This window comes from Meles meles, chromosome 8 (genome assembly GCF_922984935.1).
Source record: "Meles meles chromosome 8, mMelMel3.1 paternal haplotype, whole genome shotgun sequence".
NCBI lineage: Eukaryota > Metazoa > Chordata > Mammalia > Carnivora > Mustelidae > Meles > Meles meles.
Window position 1 is genome coordinate 8,281,624 of NC_060073.1, and position 24,868 is coordinate 8,306,491.

A 24,868-nucleotide genomic window follows, 5' to 3' on the forward strand; every position below is an offset into this window, starting at 1 on the left:
TGTCAGGGATTGCCTCTCTGGGTTTGGATGGTGGCCCTGGAATCATCCCTTCGATAGACGGTATTGGAGGTGGCTCAGAGACCGGTGAGAGGGCGAGTGGACGGACAGCTGCTGCCTGCAACTCCGGATAGGTTCTCGGCTGCCAGGACCGTGACCAGTGGTTCACTGTGTTCAGAGTCATAGGGGCGATGTCTTTCATCTAGAGAATTAGCTAAGCTTGCTAAAGCTGTTTTTCTAAATTAAGATACCCTAGTGCCTTCTCTGAAAAATGAATGTACAAGTGTCCTGTTTACTAACAGATGTAATTAGGATTAAAAAAAAAAAAAAAACACTTCTCGAAGGGTGTTTTTTAAAAAGGAAAATTTAGCACTGTGACTTGAACCCCTCATCTTTCGTGCACAGAACACCTTAAGCTAATAAAAATAAAAACAAAAAGGAAGGAGAAAATCACTGAAAATTAGTGACAGAAGTACCCCCATCACAGGAACTTTCCAAAACAGGTCTAGGAGCAGAAAGATTTCAAAAGAAAATGTTCCTCCTTGGAAGGAATTTTCATGTGCTGGAACTAAAATTTAACTGTAGTGCTCTTCTGACCTAGGAAAGGTTGCATTTGATTCCTGAAGCTTCCTAATTTAGATGGCTAAACGCTGCCATGGACGTAAGCCTTAAAGGGATCCATATTAATCCTGAGCATCTACAAGTTTCCTTTTTCTTTTCTTTATAAAATGATTTGTTGAAAATACTATCTTTCTCCCAGACCCTTGCCTTTGAATGGCTTTAAAATTTAAAACCCGTTTTTAAAAGTGCAATGGGATGAGATTATGCTATTAGTTTATCAAAAGCATGTTTTCTGTTTTTCTTAGTTGTAAGGTCATTTAATTGAATAAAGATCATAGCACCAAGTCTGTGTTTTATTTTGTTTCTTTCTCCGTTCTTTAATATGGGCAGGTCTGTGAAATAGATTTGGGCTTGGCAAAGTGAATAGGATATCTGAGGGGAGGGATAATAACTCCATGTCCGAGGTGGTCCGTGGTAATGTGGTTCGGGCGTGTCACCTTTTTCTGTCCTGCGGAACCGTACCGAACGGTGTTGCTAGCTTAGTGCTGGAGAAGGCTGTGGACTTGGAGGTATTGCTTAAAATCAAACCAAAATTTTATTTACAGTAACATGGACTTGTGAGGACCCTTGAACTTGCAGCACTTTCATTTGGTTTCATCTGGTTGAATGGTTCCTCTTCGGGAGGGGATGAAGCTGTATCTATCACTGGTGACCTTGGAGCCAGTGGAGAAATTGCACTGGACTTCCAAATACTGGCTAATCGCTACACATAGCCCATTTGGCCCTGCAGTAAGCTTTCTAGTATGTTTATAGTTCAAAACATGTACTTGGTGTGGTCAGTAGCCGTCCCTCCCTCCCTCCCTCTCTGTCTCTCTCTGACGGTGATCCCTCCCTCTCTGTCTCTCTCTGACGGTGATCCCTCCCCCTGTCTCTCTGACGGTGATCCCTCCCTCTGTCTCTCTCTGACGGTCATATGGAAGGTGCCAGGCTAGCTGTTGCACTTGTGTTCATCGCAGCATCGTTAGGAAAAGTGCAAACTAACAAACTGGTAGGATAGGAAGGGTATGGTGCACACCGGAGGGCTACCAAGGGCTACCATCAGAGTGACAATGCCCCCCAGTAGCACAAGCCAGGGAGAAGGACAGACAGGTGGGGAAAGTGGGCATGGGTGGATGGGGAGAAGCCAGGCAAACTATGGTGTTTGTCTTTGGTGCATTGACATTCTTGCCTTTGATTACCATATATCAGTTTGCAAAGATGAGTTAAACTCTAGCTGAATCAAAGAAGAACTGATGGTAACTGGTGTCTGGGAGCAAAATTGACATCAGGCACTGAAGAACTCGTGTCAACAGGGCATTTACCTCCTGTCTGTGGCGGCTGTATTATCTGTGTTTGCAGATGGATTTCTTCTGCGCTGCAGGGGAGGTAAAGGACAGATGGTTCCAGGCTTACATCATACCACTTTAATGTCTCCAGGGGGAAGAGCCCTTTTTTTTTTTTTTTTTTTAACCCGTTGCCTATTTAAAAATGTGTGTGTACATAGCTCCAACTTAGAGAAGGCTTGTGACTGGTCTGGCTTGGGTCATATGTTCCTTCAGGGTTAGTTGCTATAACCTGGGGGCTGGGGCCTGATAGCTGGACCAAGGTCACATGTGTCCCTAGTCAGGGTGATGTGGCACCGTGATTTGGCAGGTCCACCGGAACCCCGCAGTCACCAAGTGAGAGACTGCTGGACAGACAAAAAACAAGTGCCCATCACAGTTCCCAGTGCCCCAGACTGTTGCTCTGTTTAACAAATGGGAGAATGAGAAAGCCTGAAACATTTCAGGAATGTTCTTTCAAAGGGAAGTAGGTGGTTATGCTGCACGTTTATGCAGGGGAAGCTCTTCAGAGCCTCTCGGATTTGTTCTCATTAGTGGACTTAAGGGGTTTCAGAAATCGGTTCCAGGAGGAAATTACACTTCACCTTCCTTTTCTTTCATGAAAACCTGATTTTTCTGGTCAGTCACAAAGCCACACCAGAGTAGCCTGGATAAGTGTTAAAAAACCTGTTTTCAGTCAGCAGGGACTCTTAATCTCAGGGTCTTGAGTTCAGGCCCCACATTGGGCACGGAGCCTACTTTAAAAAAAAGAAGAAAGACTATATTCAGTTGACCTTGATGGGACTTTTCCCCAGATGAATGTTCAGGTTTTGAGAGTTAATGCAAGTAACAGAAACCCTCGTGTTCTCACAAAATGCTCCTAATGGATTCTCCTCCTTTAAATGTGGTTTGCCGGCCCCCTTCTCTCTTCCCTCTCTCCCCTTCCCTTTCCCTCTCCTGCCCTGGTCTTGCTACCCCTCATACCCATCTGTTCAGAATCCCCACAGGGTCTCATGCCTTCAGCATAAGTTTGAGCCATTTTCTCCTTAACTTTCTCAGAGACCCCAAAACACTGGATTCCCCTGGGGGAGCCATTGTCCTCATTAGAAGGCAGAGAATGGGGACATTGCAAATAATGACCATGACCCCGCCTCGGCCCGCCCTCACCCCATCCCCTGCCACACCGAGAGCAGGGCTCCATGGCTGCGGTTGCAGAAAAGACCAGAAGCTTTGGAGTCAGCGCTCGGTTTGATCCTGGCATGGCTTCCCGTGCAAACATTGGTGGTGGACTTGGGAAGGGGCCTGGGGATGCTCTTGCTGGTGGCGGCACCAACATCGAGTGGTAGCTTCTCGGCCTGGGGTCTTTCTTACGGAGCTCTGCTTTTCAGCACTGTGTGGAAGGTGAAAATCACTTTCCTGACACCCTCATTCCTCAGGATGCTCTTTGTTTTGTTTTCCCTGGCACAGCACTCGGGAAATGGGCAGTCACCTCTGGGCAGTTCTGAAAGCAGAGAGTCAGGAGAAGCAGAAGTCAGTGTGGTGTTCTCCAACCCCAACCCCAACCAAGTCTGCGCCTTGGGTTTGGACTGCTTTATGGGTAGTCACTCGTTTAATATGCAAAACGATTTGTTGGGTGAGTAGCAACGCCCCGTAAAGCTCTGGTATGCATTTGTGTTGCCTCTGACTCTCCCATTGGGAAGCTGGTGACGGACGTGTGATGTCATTGACGAGCCTGTGCTTTTCCTCCTGTTAACAGCTGACGTGTCCCCACGAGGATTTACCACGTGCCACGCACCAGGCTCCGTGCTTCGTAAGCATCATTTCATCTGCAGCTCTCCCTTCGGGGAATGTATTTTCCCCTGTGATCTTACACACCGTCCAGCATCACCACGGCTCTGTTTGCGAGATGAGTAGACCAGGCTCAGAGGGGGATGGGTGTCCTGGACCCTACAGCCAGCAAGTGACGGGGCCAGGACGCGGCACAAGCATCTCGAAGGCAAGGCGCAGGGCTGGCTGGGAGTGGGGACAAGAGGGGTGAACAGGAGCTCGTTCCACTCTTAGGGAGCCACAGTCCAGCCAGAGCCGGGTGCCAGGAAGGGCTTGTGTCTGGTCATTCATTGGCGGAATTCGAGCTGTGGACCAGGTTTTGGGGATGTCTGATGGCTTAAGACCTAATCCTTAAAAGGGCTTTCTTTCTGCCGGACCTCTGAAAGCCTTCACATGGTTTTCAAATGTAATATAGTTTTAAACTGTAAGCCCCCTCGAATGGAGGAGGTAAGGAAGCCGATGACAGCCCAGCGTGGTGTGTATCCAGGTGGAGTGTAATACAAGAAGGGCGGCCCCAGGCGCGTGTGTGGAACCCGGGAGGAGGTGGTGGCGCTGGAACTGGGTTCAGGGGCGCCTCTAGGGGGAGGAGGGCGTAGGGAGTGGCGGTGAGTGGGAGGCATCCCTGCCCGTCTGCCCCAGGGGCTGGAGCAGGCTGTCCCTGCCGCCTGGCTGGGAGCTCAGCGAGGCTCTCATTAGTCAGCCGCGCGGGGAGGAGCCGGGTGACCTTGCGCTGGCCGGAGCCTCTGTGGCCATTAAACCCGGTCCCTTGGCGGTGCGCTGCCTCCCAGGTTCGAGAGGTGGGTGGAGCGGCCCTTCCCCGAGCTTAAGGAAGGACGAGGTGCTCGGGTGGCTCTCTAGCTCCCCGACCGCTGCGTGGGAGACGGAGAAGTTGGGGGAGGCGGGCGTAAACAAGTGAGGGGGCAGCCTGCCAGCAGCCGCGCCCCCTGGCACCCCGGGCCGCGAGCGCCACCATGGGGAGGCGACAATGATCGTCCTCCCCGGCGGACTGGCCGCCGCCTCTCAGGTGTCGGGTGAGCCTCCCCTGACTCTTCAAAGGATTCATAAGTTCACAGCCAAGTTCAGGGACAGGGAGGGGGCCAGTGAGGAACGCCAAGAGTGAGCTGGTGGCCCTGGGAAGGGTCCGAGGAGAACCGCGCAGGGTCTCTCCGCCAGAATCCGCGGTATCCTGGGGTCCTGGGAAGGCAGTTCCCTATTAATGACATAATGAATTCCTGCTCCCCTTGCCTCAGGCCTTTACACAGCGGATACACCCAGCTCCAGCCTGGAATCGAGGGTCCACAGGCCGGAAAAGATGCGCGCGTCCATGGTAAGTGTGGGGCATTGTGGGCTGCGGGAGGGCTGTGTTTTAGTGGGACTCATCGTCCTGGAGCCCGAGTTGTTACTGGGAGTGAGGGTCCTGGAGGATGTGGGACCACACCCCCCGCAGCCGCGGGCCATCAGGTGGCCGATGTGGGTTAGCCTGCTCCTGGTCCAGACGTCTCAATACTCCTCTTCAAACAAATGCCGGTCAGGCAGGACATCTGGGAGGAGAGAGGGGCAACTTGCTCCTGGATGGCCCTGTCCTGTTTCCCCCACCTCCCGCCTGTCAGACCAGAACATCTGGACTGGCTCCCGGAGCCAGGTGTTTGGGGCTGCACCTGCTGCTCCAGGCCCTGCCTGGGTCTAACCTTTTCTCCCGGCTTTTCTGGTCTCGGCTGACTCACCCCATGATCAGCCCTGACAGCAATTTCTCGGCTTTCACTTTTCCTTTTTCTAACCTGTGATCTGGTTCAGAAGTCATAAAGGGGCTTAGCAAATGCTTCCCTTCGACCTAGCAGAAGCTGTGACGGAGGGATTCAGGGCACCGGCCTTGGATGCAGACCCACCTGGGGTTGTGTTCCTACCCAGCACTTGGCGGGGCACAAGCCTGCGGGGGGCTGCTGTTCTGAGCACTTCTTGTCTCAAATCCAGTTGGTTCCCCAGAGTGTATAAGACTTAATACACAGGACGTGCTGGGAAGAGTGCTCCCCACGCGGAGTAAGTGCTCCCCTGTAATTCACTAGTATTACTATTTCAATCCACAAAAAGATGCTGCCAGGACTGGCAACAGGGTGGACCTGGCGTAGATGATGTCTCTAGTGGTCATTTTAAGCATCCCCCTCCTCGGTCTGACAACACTGTTTTCAATAATAATCATGAAATGGATAGTAAGAGTATCCAGGAAAGAATCGGTGAAAATTTTCTTTTTTTTTTTTTTTTTAAAGATTTTATTTATTTATTTGACAGAGAGAGAGATCACAAGTAGGCAGAGAGGCAGGCAGAGAAAGAGGAGGAAGCAGTCTCCCTGCAGAGCAGAGAGCCCGATGCGGGGCTCGATCCCAGGACCCTGAGATCATGACCTGAGCCGAAGGCAGCGGCTTAATCCACTGAGCCACCCAGGCGCCCCTCGGTGAAAGTTTTCTTATTTATTGAGGTTTGTATGTGGAATCATGCCAGTGCAAAAGTAAAAAAAAAAAAAAAGTAAGAAAAAGAAAAATAAGGTAAATGTTATGGAGAAAAATAGGAAAAAGTCATGGATTAGGAGTTTAGGAGTTTTTAATTTGGGGCACTTGGCTGGCTCAGTCAGGAGAGCCCATGACTCTTGATCCCAGGGTTGTGGGTTTGAGCCCCATGTTGGGTGTGGAGATGGCTTAAAAATAAAATCTTTTAAAGAAGTGTTTAATTGCATGAATGTAGTTTTGAAAGAAAGCTTACTCTTGCATGGAGGTTGGTCAGGATCACGAATAATAGCAGAAAGACAGTTTCTGTTTTAGAACTTTCACTTCTGGAAAGTTGTCTGTGACTTTGTCAAGATTGATCTTCGCATGTCTATGTTCTGTATTCACCTGAGCTCGATTTGTCATCTGTCTTTGCTCACAGCTGACTGAAGGGCACTTTTTATAAATTTTAATTTCAAAAGCTCCTCTCACATGAAATCACAAATATACAATTGGAAAAGTCTTAAATGTGAGGATAGGTTTGTCAGAGATTCCTAAAGATCACATTTCGGAGTAAATTCCAGAAATTGTAATACTGCCTATGTCTTAAAAAAAAATCAATCTAGTGGCTTTTAAATATCTCCACATATGAAATATTTTCATTGAAACATCGTCACTGAAAATTCATCATATGTTTTTATCTTATTTGGCAAAATTCTCCCATTTTCCTTCTGCTGCAAAAGATCAGAGGAAACGGTTGAGTGATAGTGGGACTGACATTTATTTAGTCCATTGTTTTAGAATGAGTCTAGTTCTCAGTAAAAGGGATTCACTTCTCTTTTAGTTTCTTTTGGCACTGGGAGGGCCATCTCTTCTGTCTTCTGTGTTGAAACACAGGAACATGCCGGACCTTGAGAGTCGGCGCACAAGCGGTGCCCAGCGTGAGCTCGAACCACTCTGAGCCACTTGGAACTTACTGTTGAAGAGTAGCTAAGTCTGTGTGTCCGCAGACTAAACAACTGGGTGTTCTCTGATCGCACTTCTATGTAGAAGACGAAGTTTTTTAAAGAAAAAGAAATAAAAATGTGCTCATTTGAGGCTCATGGATATAATTAAATCTTAACAGTAACGGCAGCAATTAGAACTTCAAGGAAATAGCTTCGGGGGAGGGGGGGATAGTATTTTATCACTAAAATTAAGTCACTAGTATTTTGTCATTAATTTAAATTTCTTTAAATTTGGTACCTGATACACTGCAGACTGACTTTTGGCACGTTTTTATTGTTGTTGTTGTTTTTTTTTTTTTTCAATTTTAAGATTTTTTATTTATTTGTTTGACAGAGAGAGATCACAAGTAGGCAGAGAGGCAGACAGAGAGAGAGAGGAGGAAGCAGGCTCCCTGCCGAGCAGAGAGCCCGACGCGGGACTCGATCCCAGGACCCTGAGATCATGACCTGAGCTGAAGGCAGCGGCTTAAACCACTGAGCCACCCAGGCGCCCCAGTTTTTTAAAGATTTTATTTATTTGACAGAAATATCACAAGTAGGTAGAGAGGCAGGAAGAGAGAGGAGGGAGCAGGCTCCCCGCCGAGCAGAGAGCCTGACGCGGGGCTCAATCCCAGAATCCATGAGACCATGACCCAAGCTGAAGGCAGAGGCTCAAACCACTGAGCCACCCAGGCACCCCTATTGTTGTTGTTTTTAAGATTTTTTTTAATAAATGTTGTTTTTTTTAATATTTTTATTTGCAGGAGGAGAGAGAGATAAGGAGCAGGGGGAGGGGCAAAGGGAGAGGGACAAGCAGACTCCCAACTGAGCAGGGAGCCTGATGCAGGGCCTGATCCCAGGACCCTGAGAGCATGGCCTGAGCCAAAGGGAGAGGCTTAACCCACTGAGCCACCCAGGTGCCCCCTCCAAGGTGTGTTCTTATTGTTTTAAAAATTTCTATGGACAACTTATCCCTATTTGCACCCAAGGAATACAGCTCCCACCTCCCTGCTCTTTTGAGTGTGTGGCTGCCTGCTGCTTTGGGTTTGTCGAATGTCATTTGTTGCTAGAGCAGCTGCCGGACCTCCCTGGGATGGAGAGACTGCCTGTCTACTGTTCAGCCAGTGTTTCTCTGAGTCCTTTATTTTTATTTAAATTTAGTTAATTAACGTAATATATTATTGGTTTTAAGGTAGATTTCAGAGACTCTCAGTCTTATATAATAATACTCAGTGTTCATTACAACACGTGCCCTCCTTTAATGTCCACTCCCCCAACCCCTCCCCTCCAGCAACCCTCAGTTTGTCTCCTATGATTAAGAGTCTCTTATGGTTTATCTCCCCTCTGATTTCGTCTTGTTTTATTTTTCCCTCTCTTCCCCACGATCCTGTTTAGTTTCTTGAATTCCACATACCAGTGAGATCATATGATAATTATTTTTCTCTGGTTGACTTATTTCACTTAGGATAATACCCTCTAGTTCCATCCTCATTGCTGAAAATGGCAAGATTTCTTTTTTTGATGGCTGCATAATATTCCATTGTGTATATGAACCACATCTTCTTCATCCATTCATCTGCCGATGGACATCTGGACTATTTCCATAGTTTGGCTATTGTGGACGTTGCTGCTATAAACATTGGGGTTCAGGTGCCCCTTCAGATCACTACCTTTGTGTCTTTGGGGTAAATACCCAGTAGTGCAATTGCTGGGTCATAGGGTAGCTCTATTTTCAACTTTGAAGAACCTCCATACTGTTTTCCAGAATGGCTGCACCAGCTTGCATTCCCACCAGTAGTGTAGGAGGGTTCCCCTTTTCTCTGAGCCCATTAGTCCAGCCTGTGACACCTCCTGGTCAGGGCCAGCGCTGACCATTTCTCTCCTCTCCATGTTCCAGAGTTGCTTAGAATGAGCGTGATGTAGAGGCAAAGTTTACCATGTGGCTTTTACTGGAAGTCAGTAACTTCGTGCAAACTCCTTGGTATAGTGGAAAGAATTGGGCCCTTGAATTCAGGAAAACCTACAGTGGAATCCTCGCACTGCTTCTTGGGGAGCTCTGAGAACTTGGGCAAAGTTACTTCCCATCTCTGAGCTGTTTTCTGACCCATAAAATAGGGCGGCTGTTGAGAATTCCAGGTAACTCGTGTGCGCGCAGTGCCTGATAGCGGTGGTGGCCATTGTGGTTTCCAGAGGAGTAAGAGGCAGTCCTGATTCATGCGGGATGAGGCTGAACTCATGCATAGCCCCGGCCTCAGGCCTGGAGGCCAAGAGCCTGGAAGGCCCTAGAAGTTTTGCCTCCTTTTTCTAGGATCCTCATAGGGGCTGGACCTGGTACCCACTAGAGTTGCCTCTGTTCCTCTCTCAGCAGCTGGCAAGGGAAGAGGTGCTATGTCAGCCCAGCCCCTCCTCTACCTTCTCTGTAGGGCTGAGGCTGGAAAGTATGGGTGGTCAGACCTCCCTCCCGCACATGCTTCCTGCACCCACCCACCCAGAGGCACAGGGTCTCTACCCTCTCCCAGGTACTTGGTTTTACAGCTTTTGCCCCATGATCTCAGTTATTCCTCACACAAACTGCTGGATGGGTCTGTATGGCCCCATTGTACCAGAGAAGCCCAGAGAGGTTCTGTGATTCCTAAAGGTCACACAGCAGTAGAGCAGAGAGGGGCTGAATCTTGGGTGGATATGGGCTCTCATTCTGAAAACACAGACTTGGATAGTCAGTATTGGTGCCCAGCCCCTCACAGGTTTCCTTTTTTCCTTGAATCTTGGTACCAAACTCCCAGCACTTTGCTGGAAAATCCCCTCTCAGCACCCACGTCGGACTTCGGTCTTTCTTGTAATTTTCCAGGAGTTTCCCCAGAGCATCAGGAGTGAAGGGGCTGAGATCAGAATTTCCACACTTGCCACAGCATGTGGCTTTGAGAACAAGGAGAACCTGCTCTCAGGCTGGGTTTCACAACCTCCACGGCATCTCCAGCTGGTCCTGGCACTGAGAACTTTCCAAATCAAACATAATGAAAACACACCCCGTGACAGTGGCAGCAAAACTGCCATTTACCGAAGTCTTCCTGTGTTTTGTGGTGCTTGCTGAGTGTTTTGTATGTATTACCCCGTTTGATCCTCAGGACAACCCCGTGAGTTCTTCCCACAGTACAGCTGGGGAAACGGAGGCTGCGAGAAGTTGGGTAACTTGTCCAAGGCTGTCCGGTTAGGAAGTAGCAGAGCCTAAATTTGAACCCAGACTGTCCGAGTCTGGAGCCCCACGGCTGTAGTCAGTAGGCTTTTTCTGAAAACGAAATCCAGCTGGATTTAGACATGCTCATGAGTCATGCTCAGTAGCCTACTTTCTGTATTTTGGGTACATCTGAAATATTTCCTTAAAAAAAGATCACGAAGCTCTGATCGATGAGACTAAATGGGACCGGATGTGTGTGAATCGGAGCACATTCTTTAAAAACATTGAATTAACTAATTACATTAAATTAATGTGTTAAAAACATTCTTTTTAAAAAAGTATCTATTTTATTCATTTACTTTTTAAGTAGGCTCCACACCCAACACAGGGTTCGAACTCACAACCTCCGAGTCGTACACTCCCCTGACTGAGCCAGTCAGGGTGCCCCAAGAAGCACATTTTTTGTTTGTTTGTTTCACTGCTTGGGTTGAAAATTCTTCTGCACGTGCTGTCGCTGTGCTCTCTGGGCCCACAGCTGAGGGTCTCACACTGGATCAGAGCCGCAGGGGTGAATGCGGGTGACTCCGCAGGGGTGAATGCGGGTGACTCCGCAGGGGTGAATGCGGGTGACTCCGCAGGGGTGAATGCGGGTGACTCCGCAGGGGTGAATGCGGGTGACTCCGCAGGGGTGAATGCGGGTGACTCCGCAGGGGTGAATGCGGGTGACTCTGCAGGGGTGAATGCGGGTGACTCTGCAGGGGTGAATGTGGGTGGGTGAATGCGGGTGACTCTGCAGGGGTGAATGTGGGTGACTCTGCGGGGGTGAATGTGGGTGACTCTGCAGGGGTGAATGCGGGTGACTCTGCAGGGGCTGCGGACCGAGTCGTCTGCTGGAGGGCTCAGCTGTGTCCTTTCTCCTGTGAGGGAAGAGGCTGGGGCTCCAGCCACCCCTTTGCCACTTTCAGACTGATGGGGGGGTAACTGACCTGCTCTCCTTCAGCCTCAGTTTCCCCGCCTGCAAAATGACGTGTGTCTGCTCATCTCAGCCTGACGTTCAGGGTCACGTCGCTCTCCCCTCAGATACCCTCTCCTCCGGTTCTCACGCTGGGCTGCACTGTTGAACACTCGGAAGCTCTAAAAAAAGGCCCCCGGGCACCTGGCCGTCCCCTCACAGCTGTGCTTCTGCTTCAGCTGCCCACGCCCCTACTTCCCTGTCTCCATCATCTCCCTTAAGGCCACTCCCTCCCCACCATCTTCTCGGATCGCAGGAGGATGTGAGGGGTGAGTGTAGGATTCGGGTTGGAATTCCGTCTATACCGCATGCGGTCCCTCTCACCTGCTTCAGGACTTCACCAAAAATCTCAGGGGCCTCCTTTTCTAGCATCGTCTGCAGCTCCTCTCCCCCTCGTCCCTTACACCCCCGTTCAGCCCGACTTTGGCCTCCAAAACTGAGAGGAGCCGCGCTCATGCAGGCCACCAGTGGCCCTCACCCTAGAGCGCGCTCCTGACCTCCAGAGACCCATTTTCAGCCCCCTCCCTGGCTTCTCCACTTGGCTACCTGGTGGGCGATTCACCCCAGCACCCCAAGCAGGGGCACCCACTCCTCCCGAGCCTGCTCATCCTGCCTCCTGCTTGCTCTGGCCAGATCACCCTGGGGTGATCTTGAACCCACTGTCCTTCATGCCCCACCTCATTTCGTCAGCAAACCCTGTAGGTTTGACCTTCATGGAAATCCGGAACCCCTTACTTGTCATCCTACTGCCCCGCCTCGTCTGAGCCATCAACACCACTTCCACACCTCTCTCCTCCTTTGTCCCCTCCGCTGCGGCCACACTGGCCTCCGGGCTGCTCCTCAAACACTTGGGGCCATTGCTCGGGCAGCTCCCTCTGCCTGAATGTTCCAGATATCTGCAGGGCCCACTGTCTGCCTTCCCCGACCCCTCATTTAATACTGCAGGCTCTGCTCCCACTCCATCCCCTCCAGCTCCTTTAACACTGCCTGCCTTTTCTTTCTTTTTAATTTGGTATTTCTTCTAATATTCTAGATGATTTACTTATTTACTAAGGCTTTAAATAAACGGAAACCTTTCTGTCTCTCTCCCTGGTACTGAACAAAAGCTCATGGAGGTAGGGATTTTTATTTTGTTCATAGACACAGTGCAGGTGCCGGGTTGGTGCCTGGCATTTAGCTCTGTGAGCATCTGTTGAGTGAATGAGCAAATAAATGGGTTTTTTGACCTTCCCGTGCAGAGGTGGGCATCCTTGGCCTCTTACAGCACTGCCTTAAGGCGGAGGAGAATATTTGCTAAATTTCGGTAAAATACGGTGATTCTGGAAGCATGCCAGCACCCTCCTCTACAGCAAATTGTGCGTAGACTTGAGTCCGAGAACCACAGCTGGGAATAAAGGCTGCAGGCTCGGAGTCAGGAACCCGGTGGGTTCGAGAGCAGAGTTAGAGCATGTCACACAGCGTTATTGCCCTTGTCACTGTCCTGGATCCCCTCAGCGCTTAACCTCTGCTTTTGGCAAACACTGATCATTTGAGTTTAAAAAAAGAGTTTAAAGATACTCAACAGACGGAATGAGCAGGTGGGTGTATTTGGAATAAAGCAACTACAGTATCACAAGAGTAGCAAGTAGGTGCCTGGGTACACAGATGTTCACCAAACAGCACTTTCGGTCTTGATCGCTTGAGACTTGAAATTTTATGTTTGAAAAATTTTCATAATAAAATGTCAGGAAGCATGCTATGAACTTAACAACGCTCATTGCAGGAGAGCTGGAAAATACAGAAAAAGAGAAGGAAGCAAAATAATTCCAGAAACCGTCCCTAGCCCCGCACCCAGAAGGATTCCCTGTGAAAATGTTGGTGTGTATCTTTCTAGTCTTTCTGTCATGTGTATTTATTTTATTACATAGTAATCATTGTATAGCTTACCCCAAACTGAACACTCTGATGTTTGTCAGGGTGTGTGTGTGTGTGTGTGTGTGTGTGTGCTTCTAAAATGAGTATATGTGTCTTTAAACATTTTGGAAAACTAGAAAAGAATTAAAAATACCCCAGATGTCACTGACTGCCAATAAACAGTTTACATTTTGGTGTATTTCCACAGCTTTTCTTTATGTGTTTTCTTTTTTAAAAAAAGTTTTAAAAATATGCTGTTTTGTATAAAGCTTTTTCATTAACCATTATGTAATGGGCATTTATTGTCATTAAGTATTTTTCTAAAATAGAACTTTAAAACATATAGTATCCTAGTATATAAATATGGCAAGAATTATAATATATATTTATTTTAAGATTTTTAAGATTTTATTTATTTGACAGAGGGATGGCGAGAGAGGGAACACAATCCAGGGGACAGGGAGAGGGAGAAGGAGAAGCAGGCTTCCCACTGAGCAGGGAGACTGATGTGGGGCTCAATCCCAGGACCCTGGGACCATGACCTGAGCCGAAAGCAGATGCTTAATGACTGAGCCACCCAGGCACCCCTAAATATGACAAGAATTAAATAATTTTTTTACATAAGATTTTTAGGTATCTGATGTTTTGCCATGGACACCACTTTTTTTTTTTTTAAGATTTTATTTATTTATTTGACAGAGAGAGATCACAAGTAGGTAGAGAGGCAGGCAGAGAGAGAGGAGGAAGCAGGCTCCCTGCGGAGCAGAGAGCCCGATGCGGGGCTCGATCCCAGGACCCTGAGATCATGACCTGAGCTGAAGGCAGCGGCTTAATCCACTGAGCCACCCAGGCGCCCCTGGACACCACTTTTTGATGGACAGCTTTTGGGGCATTTCAGATTATTTCTTAAGATTTGGTCTATAAATAGAAATTGAGTCAAAGAGTATGAATATTTTTAAGGTTAGTGATACAAATTGCCAAATTGCCTTTCAGAAGAGTTGTACTGATTTTTATTCCCATCAGCAATGAATGACAGTGTGTGTTTACTTGTATCTTTTCTTATTTTTAATATTAGTATTTTAATTTCCCCCAAACCAGTTTTTTTTTTTTTTTAAAGATTTTATTTATTTATTTGACACAGAGAGAGAGCACAAGTAGGCAGAGAGGCAGGCAGAGAGAGAGGAGGAAGCAGGCTCCCTGCAGAGCAGAGAGCCCGATGTGGGGCTTGATCCCAGGACCCTGAGATCATGACCTGAGCCGAAGGCAGCGGCTTAATCCACTGAGCCACCCAGGTGCCCCCCCAAACCAGTTTTTAATTTGCATTTATTTGATTACAAGTGAGGTAGAATATGTTTAGTTAAATTAGTGGTAATATGTATTTCTCCTTTTAAAGTTATTTAACATGCCCTTTGTCGCCTTTTTTATTTTGGAATTTAAATCATTTTTATTGATTCATAAAAACTCTTTATATATTAAAGATACTAACTTTTCTGTCATTTTCTTCCAGCTGATCATGGTAGTTTGTGGGTTTTTTTTTTGTTTTTGTTTTTGTCTTTTTCAATGCAGAGAATGTGTTGGTATGGCTCATTTGGGTATTGGTAGCAAGCAGTCCACTTAAGCTAGGTCAAGTAAAGAAGTTTTAGTTTAAGGACACATGTGGAGGATCAGAGGACGAGACCTACTTGCCTTCTTTAGGTCTAACCGGCTGATGTGGGAGGCGGTGGTCACAGGACATGAAATATGGCAGCTGCCTAGGCAACGGGGACTACAGGCAATCATTTTCCCTTAAAAGGGAGCATGAACATAAGAGGCAGTGATAGAAATTTCTAATAATAAGACCTTTAACATTTTTTAAATTGTAAAACCTTTTACTCTTTTCCTTTGTGCCTTTTTCTTTGGCTTTTATCCTTCGAGTGTCTTTATTCTAATATTCTGATACAATTCTGATACAAATCATCTATATTATTTTAAAAATTGTTTATAGTTTTATATCCTACATTTAAATGTTACTGATTTTTAGGAGTCATTAACACAGTCATATTTACAGGTTCCAGGTGGGAGATGGTTTCAAGAGGTTTTGGTGACAGATAATATCCACCTTTTCCAATTAAAACACCTCAAGCACCAGGCGCCTGGGTGGGTTAGTCGGTAAAGCAATTGACTCTTGATTTTTGGCTCAGGTCATGATCGTGGGGTTCTGAAATGGAGTCCCGTACCAGGCTCCATGCTCAGCGGGGAGTGTGCTTGAAATTCTCTCTCTCCCACTGTCCCTCTCTGAGTGAGAGAATGCTCTCTCTCACTTTCACTCTAAAATAAATAAATCCTTAAAATATTTTAAAAAATAAAGAAGAGAGATTGGGGTGCCTGGGTGGCTCAGTGGGTTGGGGCCTCTGCCTTCGGCTAGGATCATGATCTTGGGGTCCTTGGATTGAGCCCCGCATCAGGCTCTCTGCTAAGCGGGAAGCCTACTTCCCCCTCTCTCTCTCTGCCTGCCTCTCTGCCTACTTGTGATCTCTCTCTGTCAAATAAATAAATAAAATCCTAAAAAAAAAAAAGGAAGAGAGAAAACTTCAAGCTCATCCCCATGAGGAACTTTTTTTCTCCATCTAAAAATCTTAAGTTTTTATTATAAAAAAACTTCTATAAAAAAAGAAATAACATGTCAAAGTCTGAATCCCAAACCCCCACTGTATAAAATATACAACATTTTGGTGTATTTTCTTCAGATCATGCTTAGTGTCTAGTACACTTTGCTTATAAATATATTAAAAAAGTATTCTATTTTAATTTTTAAAAATATATTCTAAGCAAAAATGGGATAGTACTGTTTTTCAATGTGCTTTTCTCAGCCAGTTCCACGTCTGCTCACATAAATCCATCTTGTTTTCTCTAGCGGCGGTATGTACATACGGACATATAAATGCAGAATCATTTATTTAATTGGTCCTATTAATGGTTATTTAGGTGGTTTTTCTGATAATTTCGGAGGCCAGAAATTGGTCCTCAGTTTGCTTGCTAAGGAAAACGGTTGTTAATGCAGTTCTTTGTAACCCTGCTTTTGTGGGAAGGATAAAGACCTTTTGTTCTGAAATCCCGTGGGCACATAGTCTCAGCTTTGCCCTTGTTAGAGCCTGCGTTGCGTAGTCGAGCCCTGGTAACTGTGCAGGCTGGGGGTCCCCTGAGCCCTGGGTTGGAGAGGGAGCTCTTTTCCTGGGGCCTCCTGCTAGCCCCCTTCTTCCTAGGAAGAACCACCTGGCAGCGAATCCCCCCGGGACTGTGGACTGAGTGCGGGAGGCATCACAGTCGATTCTCTTACAGCAGGAGCTGGCAAGCTTTCTCTGTAAAGGGCCAGAGAGTGGAAGATTTTAGGTCACACGGCCTCGATTACCACTCCTCAGCCCATCTGCTGTAGAGACAAGGCAGCCCAGGACGAGATGTAAATGAATGGGGTGTGGCCGTGTGCCAAGAAAGCTTGGTGCACGCCCAAGTCTGAATGTCCTGTAATTGCATGTGTCACAGAACATCCTTCTCTTGACTTTGCCCCAACCATTTTCAAAATGTAAAAACCGTTCTGAGCTTGCATACAAAAATAAGCAGAGGCAACCGATTTGACACCTGGGCTGCTGTTCTCATATGTCTAATTTTATAACCTGGTTCCTGGAGTTCTTCGCTTTGACTCAGTGGAGTTGTTTATCTAGCTGGATTTTATGATTGAGGGTGATGTCATTCATCGTCTCAGTGCATGGCACCCTGTCCTCACTGGTCCCTATGTGACCCCCTGTCCTGTGGGTTTTGGCTTAGGTTTCTTTGGTTTCCTGATACTATCATGCCTTCCTCCGTCTTCCCAGCGGCGGGCATCCGATGTATTTAGTGTGCGTTCTTTAGTCCATACGCTTCTGTTCTTGTTCTTGTTGTTTTTTTAAAATGATGTTTTCAGGTATGCTTCTTCTAAGATGTGTATCATTGGTTTGCGTGTGTGTATCTTTAATTGATACAAGAGGTGTTGCATTGCAGAGCTCATTCTCATGTTTCCACTTAGCTCTGTGCCTAAAAGCTTATCCCTGTTGCCATGTGAACATAGAGTCCTTGCACTAGTTAGAAACTAGCCGGCAGGGCTCCGCAGATCAGTCCACCACCTTTCACTTCATTTTTTAAAAGATTTTATTTATTCCTTTGAGAGAGACAGAGAGCACGAGCAGTGGGGAGAGGCAGAAGGAGAGGCAGAGACAGGCTCCCTGCTGAGCTGGAAGCCCCATGTGGGGCTTGATCCCAGGACCTGGAGATCGTGACCTGAGCTGAAGGCAGGCACTTAGCCATCTGAGCTACCCAGGCATTCTCTTTCACTTCATTTTTATTTTTTATCTTTTTAAAAAGATTTTATTTATTTATTTGACAGCGAGAGAACACAAGCAGGGGGAGCGGCAGGCAGAGGGAGAAGCAGACTCCTTGCCGAGCAAGGAGCCCGATGCCAGGCTCGATCCCAGGACTGTGGGATCATGACCCGAGCCGAAGGCAGATGCTCCACGGCTGAGCCACACAGGTGCCCTATCACTTCATTTTTTAAAAGGGTCCTTGAGTAGTATTATGTTTTGACCTTGTGCATACTTGGAAATAGGTACCTTTGCCCTTGAAAGGGACAGGCAATGTGATTGTGTATTTTAAAAATCAACACTTTTTTCCTTTCAAACTATAGATACCCATTAAAATTTAAAAATTTTTAGGGGTCCCTGGGTGGCTCAGTTGGTTAAGCAGCTGCCTTTGGCTCAGGTCATGGTCCCAGAGTCCTGGGATCGAGCCCCACATTGGGCTCCCCGCTCAGTGGGGAGCCTGCTTCTCCCTCTCCCCCTGCTTGTGCTCTCTCTCTCTCACTCTCAGATATCTTTAAAGGTTTTATTTATTTATTTCAGAATGAGAGAGAGCATGAGCAGTGGGGGGAGGGGCAGAGGGAGGGGGAGAGGCAGACTCCCTGCTGAGCAGGAGCCTGATTGGGGGCTCTGTCCCAGGACTCTGAGATCATGACCCGACTGAAGGCAGCTGCCTAACTGCCTGAACCACCCAGGTACCCCCAAATTTAAAAAAAATGAAATACATTAAAAAAATTTTGTGTTGAAAAAACCTGAAGTCTAATTTATTCCTTTTAGTGTTCATTTCTTTTTTAAAAAATAATTTTTTTTAAAGTTTATATTTGTTTTTGCAATCCCTATACTCAGCGTGGGGCTTGAACTCACATCTCTGAAATCAGGAGTTGCTCACTCCATCCACTGAGCCAGCCGGGCACCCCGTTAGTGTTTGTTTCTGTGAGTTTTCATCCAAACATACAACTGCGTATCTGTCACCACCATTAGACATGGAACAGTTGGGGAAGCTGAGTTGTCCCCCAGTTTCCTCCTGCCCCTTTGTTGTCCGCTCCCCACCCCACTCCCAGCACCACTTTCTGTCCTATAATGATGCCTTTTCTGGAATGGGACATAAATGGGATATGACATTGTCTTGCTTTTTGGGTATGGCTTCTTCTACTCATCACCATGCATTTGCTGCCCCATTATCTTGGGGTGTTTATGGTGAATTTCTTTGTAGATATTTTTGTCGTTGTCATAAAAAATGTTTTTTTCAGGCATCTTTCTACCTGTAGGCCAGGTTTCTCTGGTATTTTTCTGGAGCACAGCGAGTTCCTCGGGTCTGTGTATCACTGACTGCTCATTCCTTGACATCGTATTACTGATGTTCACACTGTCTCCTGTTTGTTTTAAAGACTTTATTTATTTATTTGAGAGAGAGAGAGACAGTGAGGGAGAACATGAGAGGCAAGAAAGTCAGAGGGAGAAGGAGACTCCCCGTGGAGCGGGGAGCCCGATGTGGGACTCGATCCCAGGACCTTGGGATTGTGACCTGAGCTGAAGGCAGATACTTAACCAACTGAGCCACCCAGGCACCCACACTGTCTCCTGTTTAATCCGTGGCCTTCCCCAGGGCAGGATTCCTGCCTTGTCTTTATGTCCTTGCTTATTTGTGGAAGAATCCTCCTCCCCCACCAGTTAAATTCCCTTTGGGGGATTTCTGAAGGCCCCCTAATTCTTACCAACAATATTTTTTTCCTTTTATTCTGAAATACAGGTGGGATTCATAAATTGTGACTGTTGTCTATTGTTCTGGAATAGTTTCTCCGTAGGGTTTGGGTGCCTTCTTTTTGGCAGACTAATTACAATCACTGCATAAGGGAACAGGATTTATATATAATATTTCTGTGAAAAGATTTTTTTCCTGCCACATGTAATACAGATTTTCAGTTTTAATGTTTGTATAAACGGAACTGCGCTGCTATTGACCTTGCTTCCTAGGCCTTGTGGAGTTTGTGATTGGCTCTTCCCGCTTCCTTTGTGTCTATCCCAAGGCAGGCCATGCAGGGGTGAGTCCTCCCCAGGGCATCCTTGATGGACTCTCTCAGTCAGGTCCATGGAGCTTGGTGGTGGGATATAGGCAAATCCCTATGGGTCTGGCCACGGGGAGCGAGCAGGCCAGAGCCCCCTCCCGAAGACTTGGCCCGAGAACAGAGGGGATCCTTCTCTCGGTCTTCTAAAGGGATAGTTGCCTCGCTCATTAAAGAGATTTAAGATTGGCTTGGACCAGAGAAGCTTGTCACCCCTGATTCTGGCCCAAATTGAATGCCCCACACCCCCAGCGCTTAGCACAGTGTCTGTTGTTGATGCCCCAATAATGCTGAATGGAAGTGATCTTGAACCTCTGGAGGTTTTCTCCAGCTCTGCTCCATACTCCCCGATCCCCAGCAGGGCAGGGCTCCTAGCCACTGCTCCCCACCTTCCCCAGCACACAACGCAGACACTCATCCCTACACACACTGCTTGGGAAGTAATAAGAGATACAGTTTGGATCTTTTCCCCCAATTCCCAGCACTGGGCTTCTACAAGCCTTGTAATATCCTGAATGATAAGAGATGAGAGTCTTCTCTTATTCATCATAAACCCCCTTCATCCCCACCTGAGTTTATGCTAATGAGGTGATGAGGAACCCTCTTATTAGAGGGCTGGAAATTTCAGCCCCACCTCCGGGGTGAGGGGGAGAGAGACTGGACGGTGAGTTAATCCTTAGGACCAAGGACTTAATCAATCCTGCCTGTGTAACCCAGCCCCCGTAAAAACTGAAGGGGTTGGGGAGTGTCTGGGTGGGTGAGCACACAGAGGTGCTGGGAGACTGGCCCCTGGAGAGGGCGTGGCGGCTGTGCCCCTTCCCCGCCTCTCCGCCACTCCGCCACTCCGCCATCTGGCTGTTCCTGGGTTGTATTCTTTATCACAAGCAGGTAATCTAGTTCAGTAAACTGTTTTCCTGAGTTCCGTGAGCCATTCTAGCAAATTATAGAACCTGAGGAGGAGGTGATGGAAGCCCCTGATTTATAGCTAGTAAGTCGGAAGCGCAGGGGACAATCTGGACGTGTGGCTGGCAGCTGAGTTTGGGGAGGCAGTCTGGTGGGACTGAGCCCTTCACCCCTGGGGTCTGTGTTAGGTCTGGGCAGTTAGTGTCAGAATTGAGATAAACTGTAGGACATCCAGTCCGTTTCCACCAAGGACTAGATTGCGTGGTAGGGAGAAACCACGGATCTGGTGACGGAAGCGTTGGTGTGAGTCTAGTGCACAGGAGAAAGGAGTTTCCTTTACTCATATACTCACACTCACACTCACACTCAGCATCTCATCATTGGGTGAGCAGCCAGGAGGACACTATGGCCAGAGACAGGCCCATTCTTGGTCAGGCTCTAGGCCAGCTGGGGAATGTCGGGGAGACACCCTCCCAAACTGATGGCCTCTGGCAAGGGACCCCAGCCTCTGCCACCTGGTTCCAAGGTCTCACTCGCACACCTCTAACAGCCTTGTTCTTGGTTTTGCAGCCGGAGCCCAAAGTTGGAGACCTGATTGAGATCTTCCGCCCTTTCTACAGACACTGGGCCATCTACGTTGGCAATGGATACGTGGTCCACCTGGCCCCGCCAAGTAAGGGCACCGAGGGCCTCCGCCGTGCTGGGGCTGGGAGGAGTGGGAGACATGGGGCAGCTGTGGGTAACAGGGAACTCCACCTCTCTCATTGGTCCCCGACTGGTGGTTGGTTCCTGAGTGCTGCAAGAAGGCAGGTTGGTGTGGGGCAATAGTTTTCAAACTCTGCTCCTTGGAACCCTAGGGTTCCCCAACAGCAGTTGAGGTGGGCTTCCAAGGGGATGGCTCTGTTTTTGACGGTTTTAAATACTGTGGGTTTTAATTAAACTCATTCATCTCTTCAGTGTAAACCTCCCTGAGAGAGCATGGGCTTTGGGGCTGCGGGCTTGGTGAGGAATCTAGTTTCTACTCTCCAGTCTCGGTTTCCTTATCTATAAACTGAAGCTAAGAATGCTTCACTAGAAGAATCATTGTGAGAATTCCCCCACTCCTTGTCTTAAACTTAATTTTTAAAAAAGATTATTTATTTATTTATTTGGCAGACAGAGATCACAAGTAGGCAGAGAGGCAGGCAGAGAGAGAGAGAGGGAGAAGCAGGCTCCCCACCGAGCAGAGAGCCCGATGCAGGGCTCGATCCCAGGACCCTGAGATCATGACCTGAGTCGAAGGCAGAGGCTCAACCCACTGAGCCACCGAGGCGCCCCCCTTTTCTTAAACTTTTAACTTAAACTGAGGTATAACATAAATACAGCAAAGTGTGAAAATATAGTGAAGTAGATAGTCAGTGAATTAAAAAAATAAATCCTCCATCCGTGTGACAGTGACCCAGATCAAGATCTAGAACATTTCTGCTACCCTACGAGGCTCCCACATGGCCCTGCAGCCAGCCCTCCTCTTCCCGACAGACAACCGCTCTCCTAGCTTCTCTTGCTGTGAATTAGTTCTGTCTGTTCTCCACCTTCGTGTGGGAGGAGCCGCAAAGCCTGGGCTTTTTTGTGTGTCTGGCTTCTTCCCTTGCCCATGAGAGTCCTCGGTTTGTGAGCCGTAGGAGGAGTTCTCTTGTATTCTGTGTGTTTTCTGTTATATGAGAATACCGCAGCCTGTTAGCCATGCTTCTGCTGAAGGACACTGGCTGGCTCCCGTGTTTGGCTGCTGTGAACATGGTAGCTGTGACATTCTTGAACGTTCTTTGCCTTTTGCCCACCCCTTTACCCCTAACTGATGGCCTCACCCTGTACATACAGAGGAATCAGAAGGAACCAGAGTGTGTGGTACCTTCCCCAGCCTGTCTGCACCCTCCTAGTCTGCCTTTTCTTTGGTTAAGATGCAAGAAAATGCCCCTGTCCTTGTTTAAAAAGCCAGCCTCTGGGGGCACCTGGGTGCCTCAGTTGGTTAAGCATCTGCCTTGGGCTCAGGTCATGATCCCAGGATCCTGGGATTGAGCCCCGCGTCGGGCTCCCTGCTGCTCCCTCTTTCTCTCCCTGCAGCTCCCCCCTGCTTGTATGCTTTCTCTCTCTCTCTCTCTCTCTGTCAAATGAATAAAAATCTTAAAAAAAAACCACAACAGCCAGCCTCTATGTGTGGGTCCTGGACCCCCTCTCTGACTTTCGTGAGGTCTTTGCTTCTCAAATTCCTCACCTCCTGTATTATCTCGGCCCTCCTCCCTGCTTGGTTATTCCAACTGGCATAGAAACTACTGTAATAACTTCCTGAACAAACCGGCCCTTGACTGCACGTCTTCTCTAGCTAATTTCCTGTAGAGCGAATATTCCATCATCCACTTCCTCTTGTCATTCTGTCTTTGGGTCCCTCCACCAGCCCCCTGAGCTGATAAGCAAAGGAGCACTTATTAAGGCTTCCACATCTTGACAAAGCCGAAGGTTAATTATCCGGTCAAGGCTGACTTGGCTTCTCAGTAGCATCTGACATGAGTGACCTCTCTCTGACCTTCATTGGACGTCTGTCTTTCTTCCTCTCTCACTGGGCCCTTCCTTCTCGGTCTCCTGTGTGGGCTCCTCCTCTTCCTCTATATCCCTCATCCTTACTCTACCCAGGGGATCTCCTCGGGCCCCTGGCTTCTAGTACTTTCCGTTGGTGGATGTTTCCTAAGCCCCCCCTCAGCGTAGGTCTCCCCACTCAGTGTCAGAGTTGTATAACCTCTTGACTACTTGGCATCTCCACGTGGGTGTCGGATTGGCGCCTTGAACTTGACATACCCTGAAAGAAAGGCTCCCGTGTTGACGCTGTCCAACTGCTGGAGGCCAGAATTTAGGTGTCATCCTCGATCTTTTCCACCCCGTATCTAGTGCAACAGGAAATCAGGTTGCCTCCCTCTCCAAGAGAGACTCCAGGTCTGATCACTTCTCACCATCTGCACTGTCTTGCCCATCTGAAGCTTTGCAGACTGCGGCTGTTCTCTCTGCCTCTCGCCCGCTCGTGCTCCGCCCCTCCTCCCCTGGGCAGCCAGAGCGATCATTCTAAAGTATGAATTGGATTATGTTACTTCTCTCCTTTAAATTCTTTTTTTTTTTTTTTTTCCCCTCTGCTCAAGTTTAACAGAAACCGCAAAAGATCAAAACTGGTGTCTTGCTACTGGCTCTGCCACATCAGTTGATCTACCCCATAGTGCGGCTCAGGCCATTCTCTGCAGGGGAAGGAAGGCTGGCCGCCCCAGCCCCTGCAGGAGAGGCCTGTCCTGCCCCATACCACATCCACACTGGATCTAAAGTCTTGTGTTTTCAGCATGACAGGATGTGCACAAGAGATTTTGTTTTCTTGGGTGCCCACGGCAGCCTGGTCCTAAAACAGCCCAGCAGCATCATTCTCTGCTCTTCTGTGCGACAGGCTTCGTGGTATCGTTACCAGGCTTCCAGCCAGCGGGGGGCCCTTCCCCAGGCTTCTCCATAAACTGGAAGGCCCGAAGTCGTCTCAGAGTCTCACCCACAGAGCGGCTGACAGAGGGGTCATCCTTAGTCATCTGCGAAAGGAAACTGTATCGTCAATAGTAAAGAAGCCCCTGAAGGAGATGCCTTCAGCAGTCTTTAAGACTCCGCAGTCCTGAGTGAGGGTCCACGTGGGGTCTGATAACCAGGGGAATGTTCATGGGTCCCAGTCCTCCTCGTGTCTTGGGTGTGTCGATCCAGGCCAGGTGACGGACATGAGAATCCGCAGACAGACCAGCCACTTGGCACTTGAGTTTCTTTTTTTTTTTTTTTTTAAGATTTTATTAATTTATTTGACAGAGAGAGATCACAAGTAGACAGAAAGGCAGGCAGAGAGAGAGAGAGAGGGAAGCAGGCTCCCTGCAGAGTAGAGAGCCCGATGCGGGACTCGATCCCAGGACCCTGAGATCATGACCTGAGCCGAAGGCAGCAGCTTAACCCACTGAGCCACCCAGGCGCCCGGCACTTGAGTTTCTTAAAGTCTGAATCATGACAGCGACGATCTCCATGGGGCACACGGTGCAGAAATCACGAGGGCAGAAGAATACAACGTATTTTCTTTCGTAGTCGGAGAGGCTGATGCCTTTGAACTGGACATCTAGCCCAACGGCTGTGGCTTTGAACTTGGGGGCAGGGTGCCCAATTTGGGCATTTCCTGAAGACATCTTGCCATCGATACCTAACCACGCTGGAG

General features: G+C 48.1%; 1 protein-coding gene and 1 pseudogene across 3 annotated transcripts in view; one reads left to right on the forward strand and one right to left on the reverse strand.

Annotated features, from left to right (window-relative positions):
• The first annotated feature begins 4,358 nt into the window (after positions 1 to 4,358).
• LOC123949841 (phospholipase A and acyltransferase 3) overlaps positions 4,359 to 24,868 on the forward strand; it is a 28,101-nt gene continuing 7,591 nt past the window's right edge. The window contains exons 1-3 of one of the 3 annotated variants that reach the window (XM_046017506.1): positions 4,359 to 4,543; positions 4,997 to 5,073; positions 21,190 to 21,292. In XM_046017506.1, coding sequence (XP_045873462.1) covers positions 5,059 to 5,073; positions 21,190 to 21,292 — 118 coding nt within the window. In that variant the 5' untranslated portion in view covers positions 4,359 to 4,543; positions 4,997 to 5,058. Of the gene's footprint in view, positions 4,544 to 4,573; positions 4,778 to 4,996; positions 5,074 to 21,189; positions 21,293 to 24,868 lie in introns of those variants that run through there. The other 2 variants (XM_046017507.1, XM_046017505.1) reach the window with 2 other exon arrangements.
• On the reverse strand, positions 24,051 to 24,839 carry LOC123949843 (annotated as a pseudogene).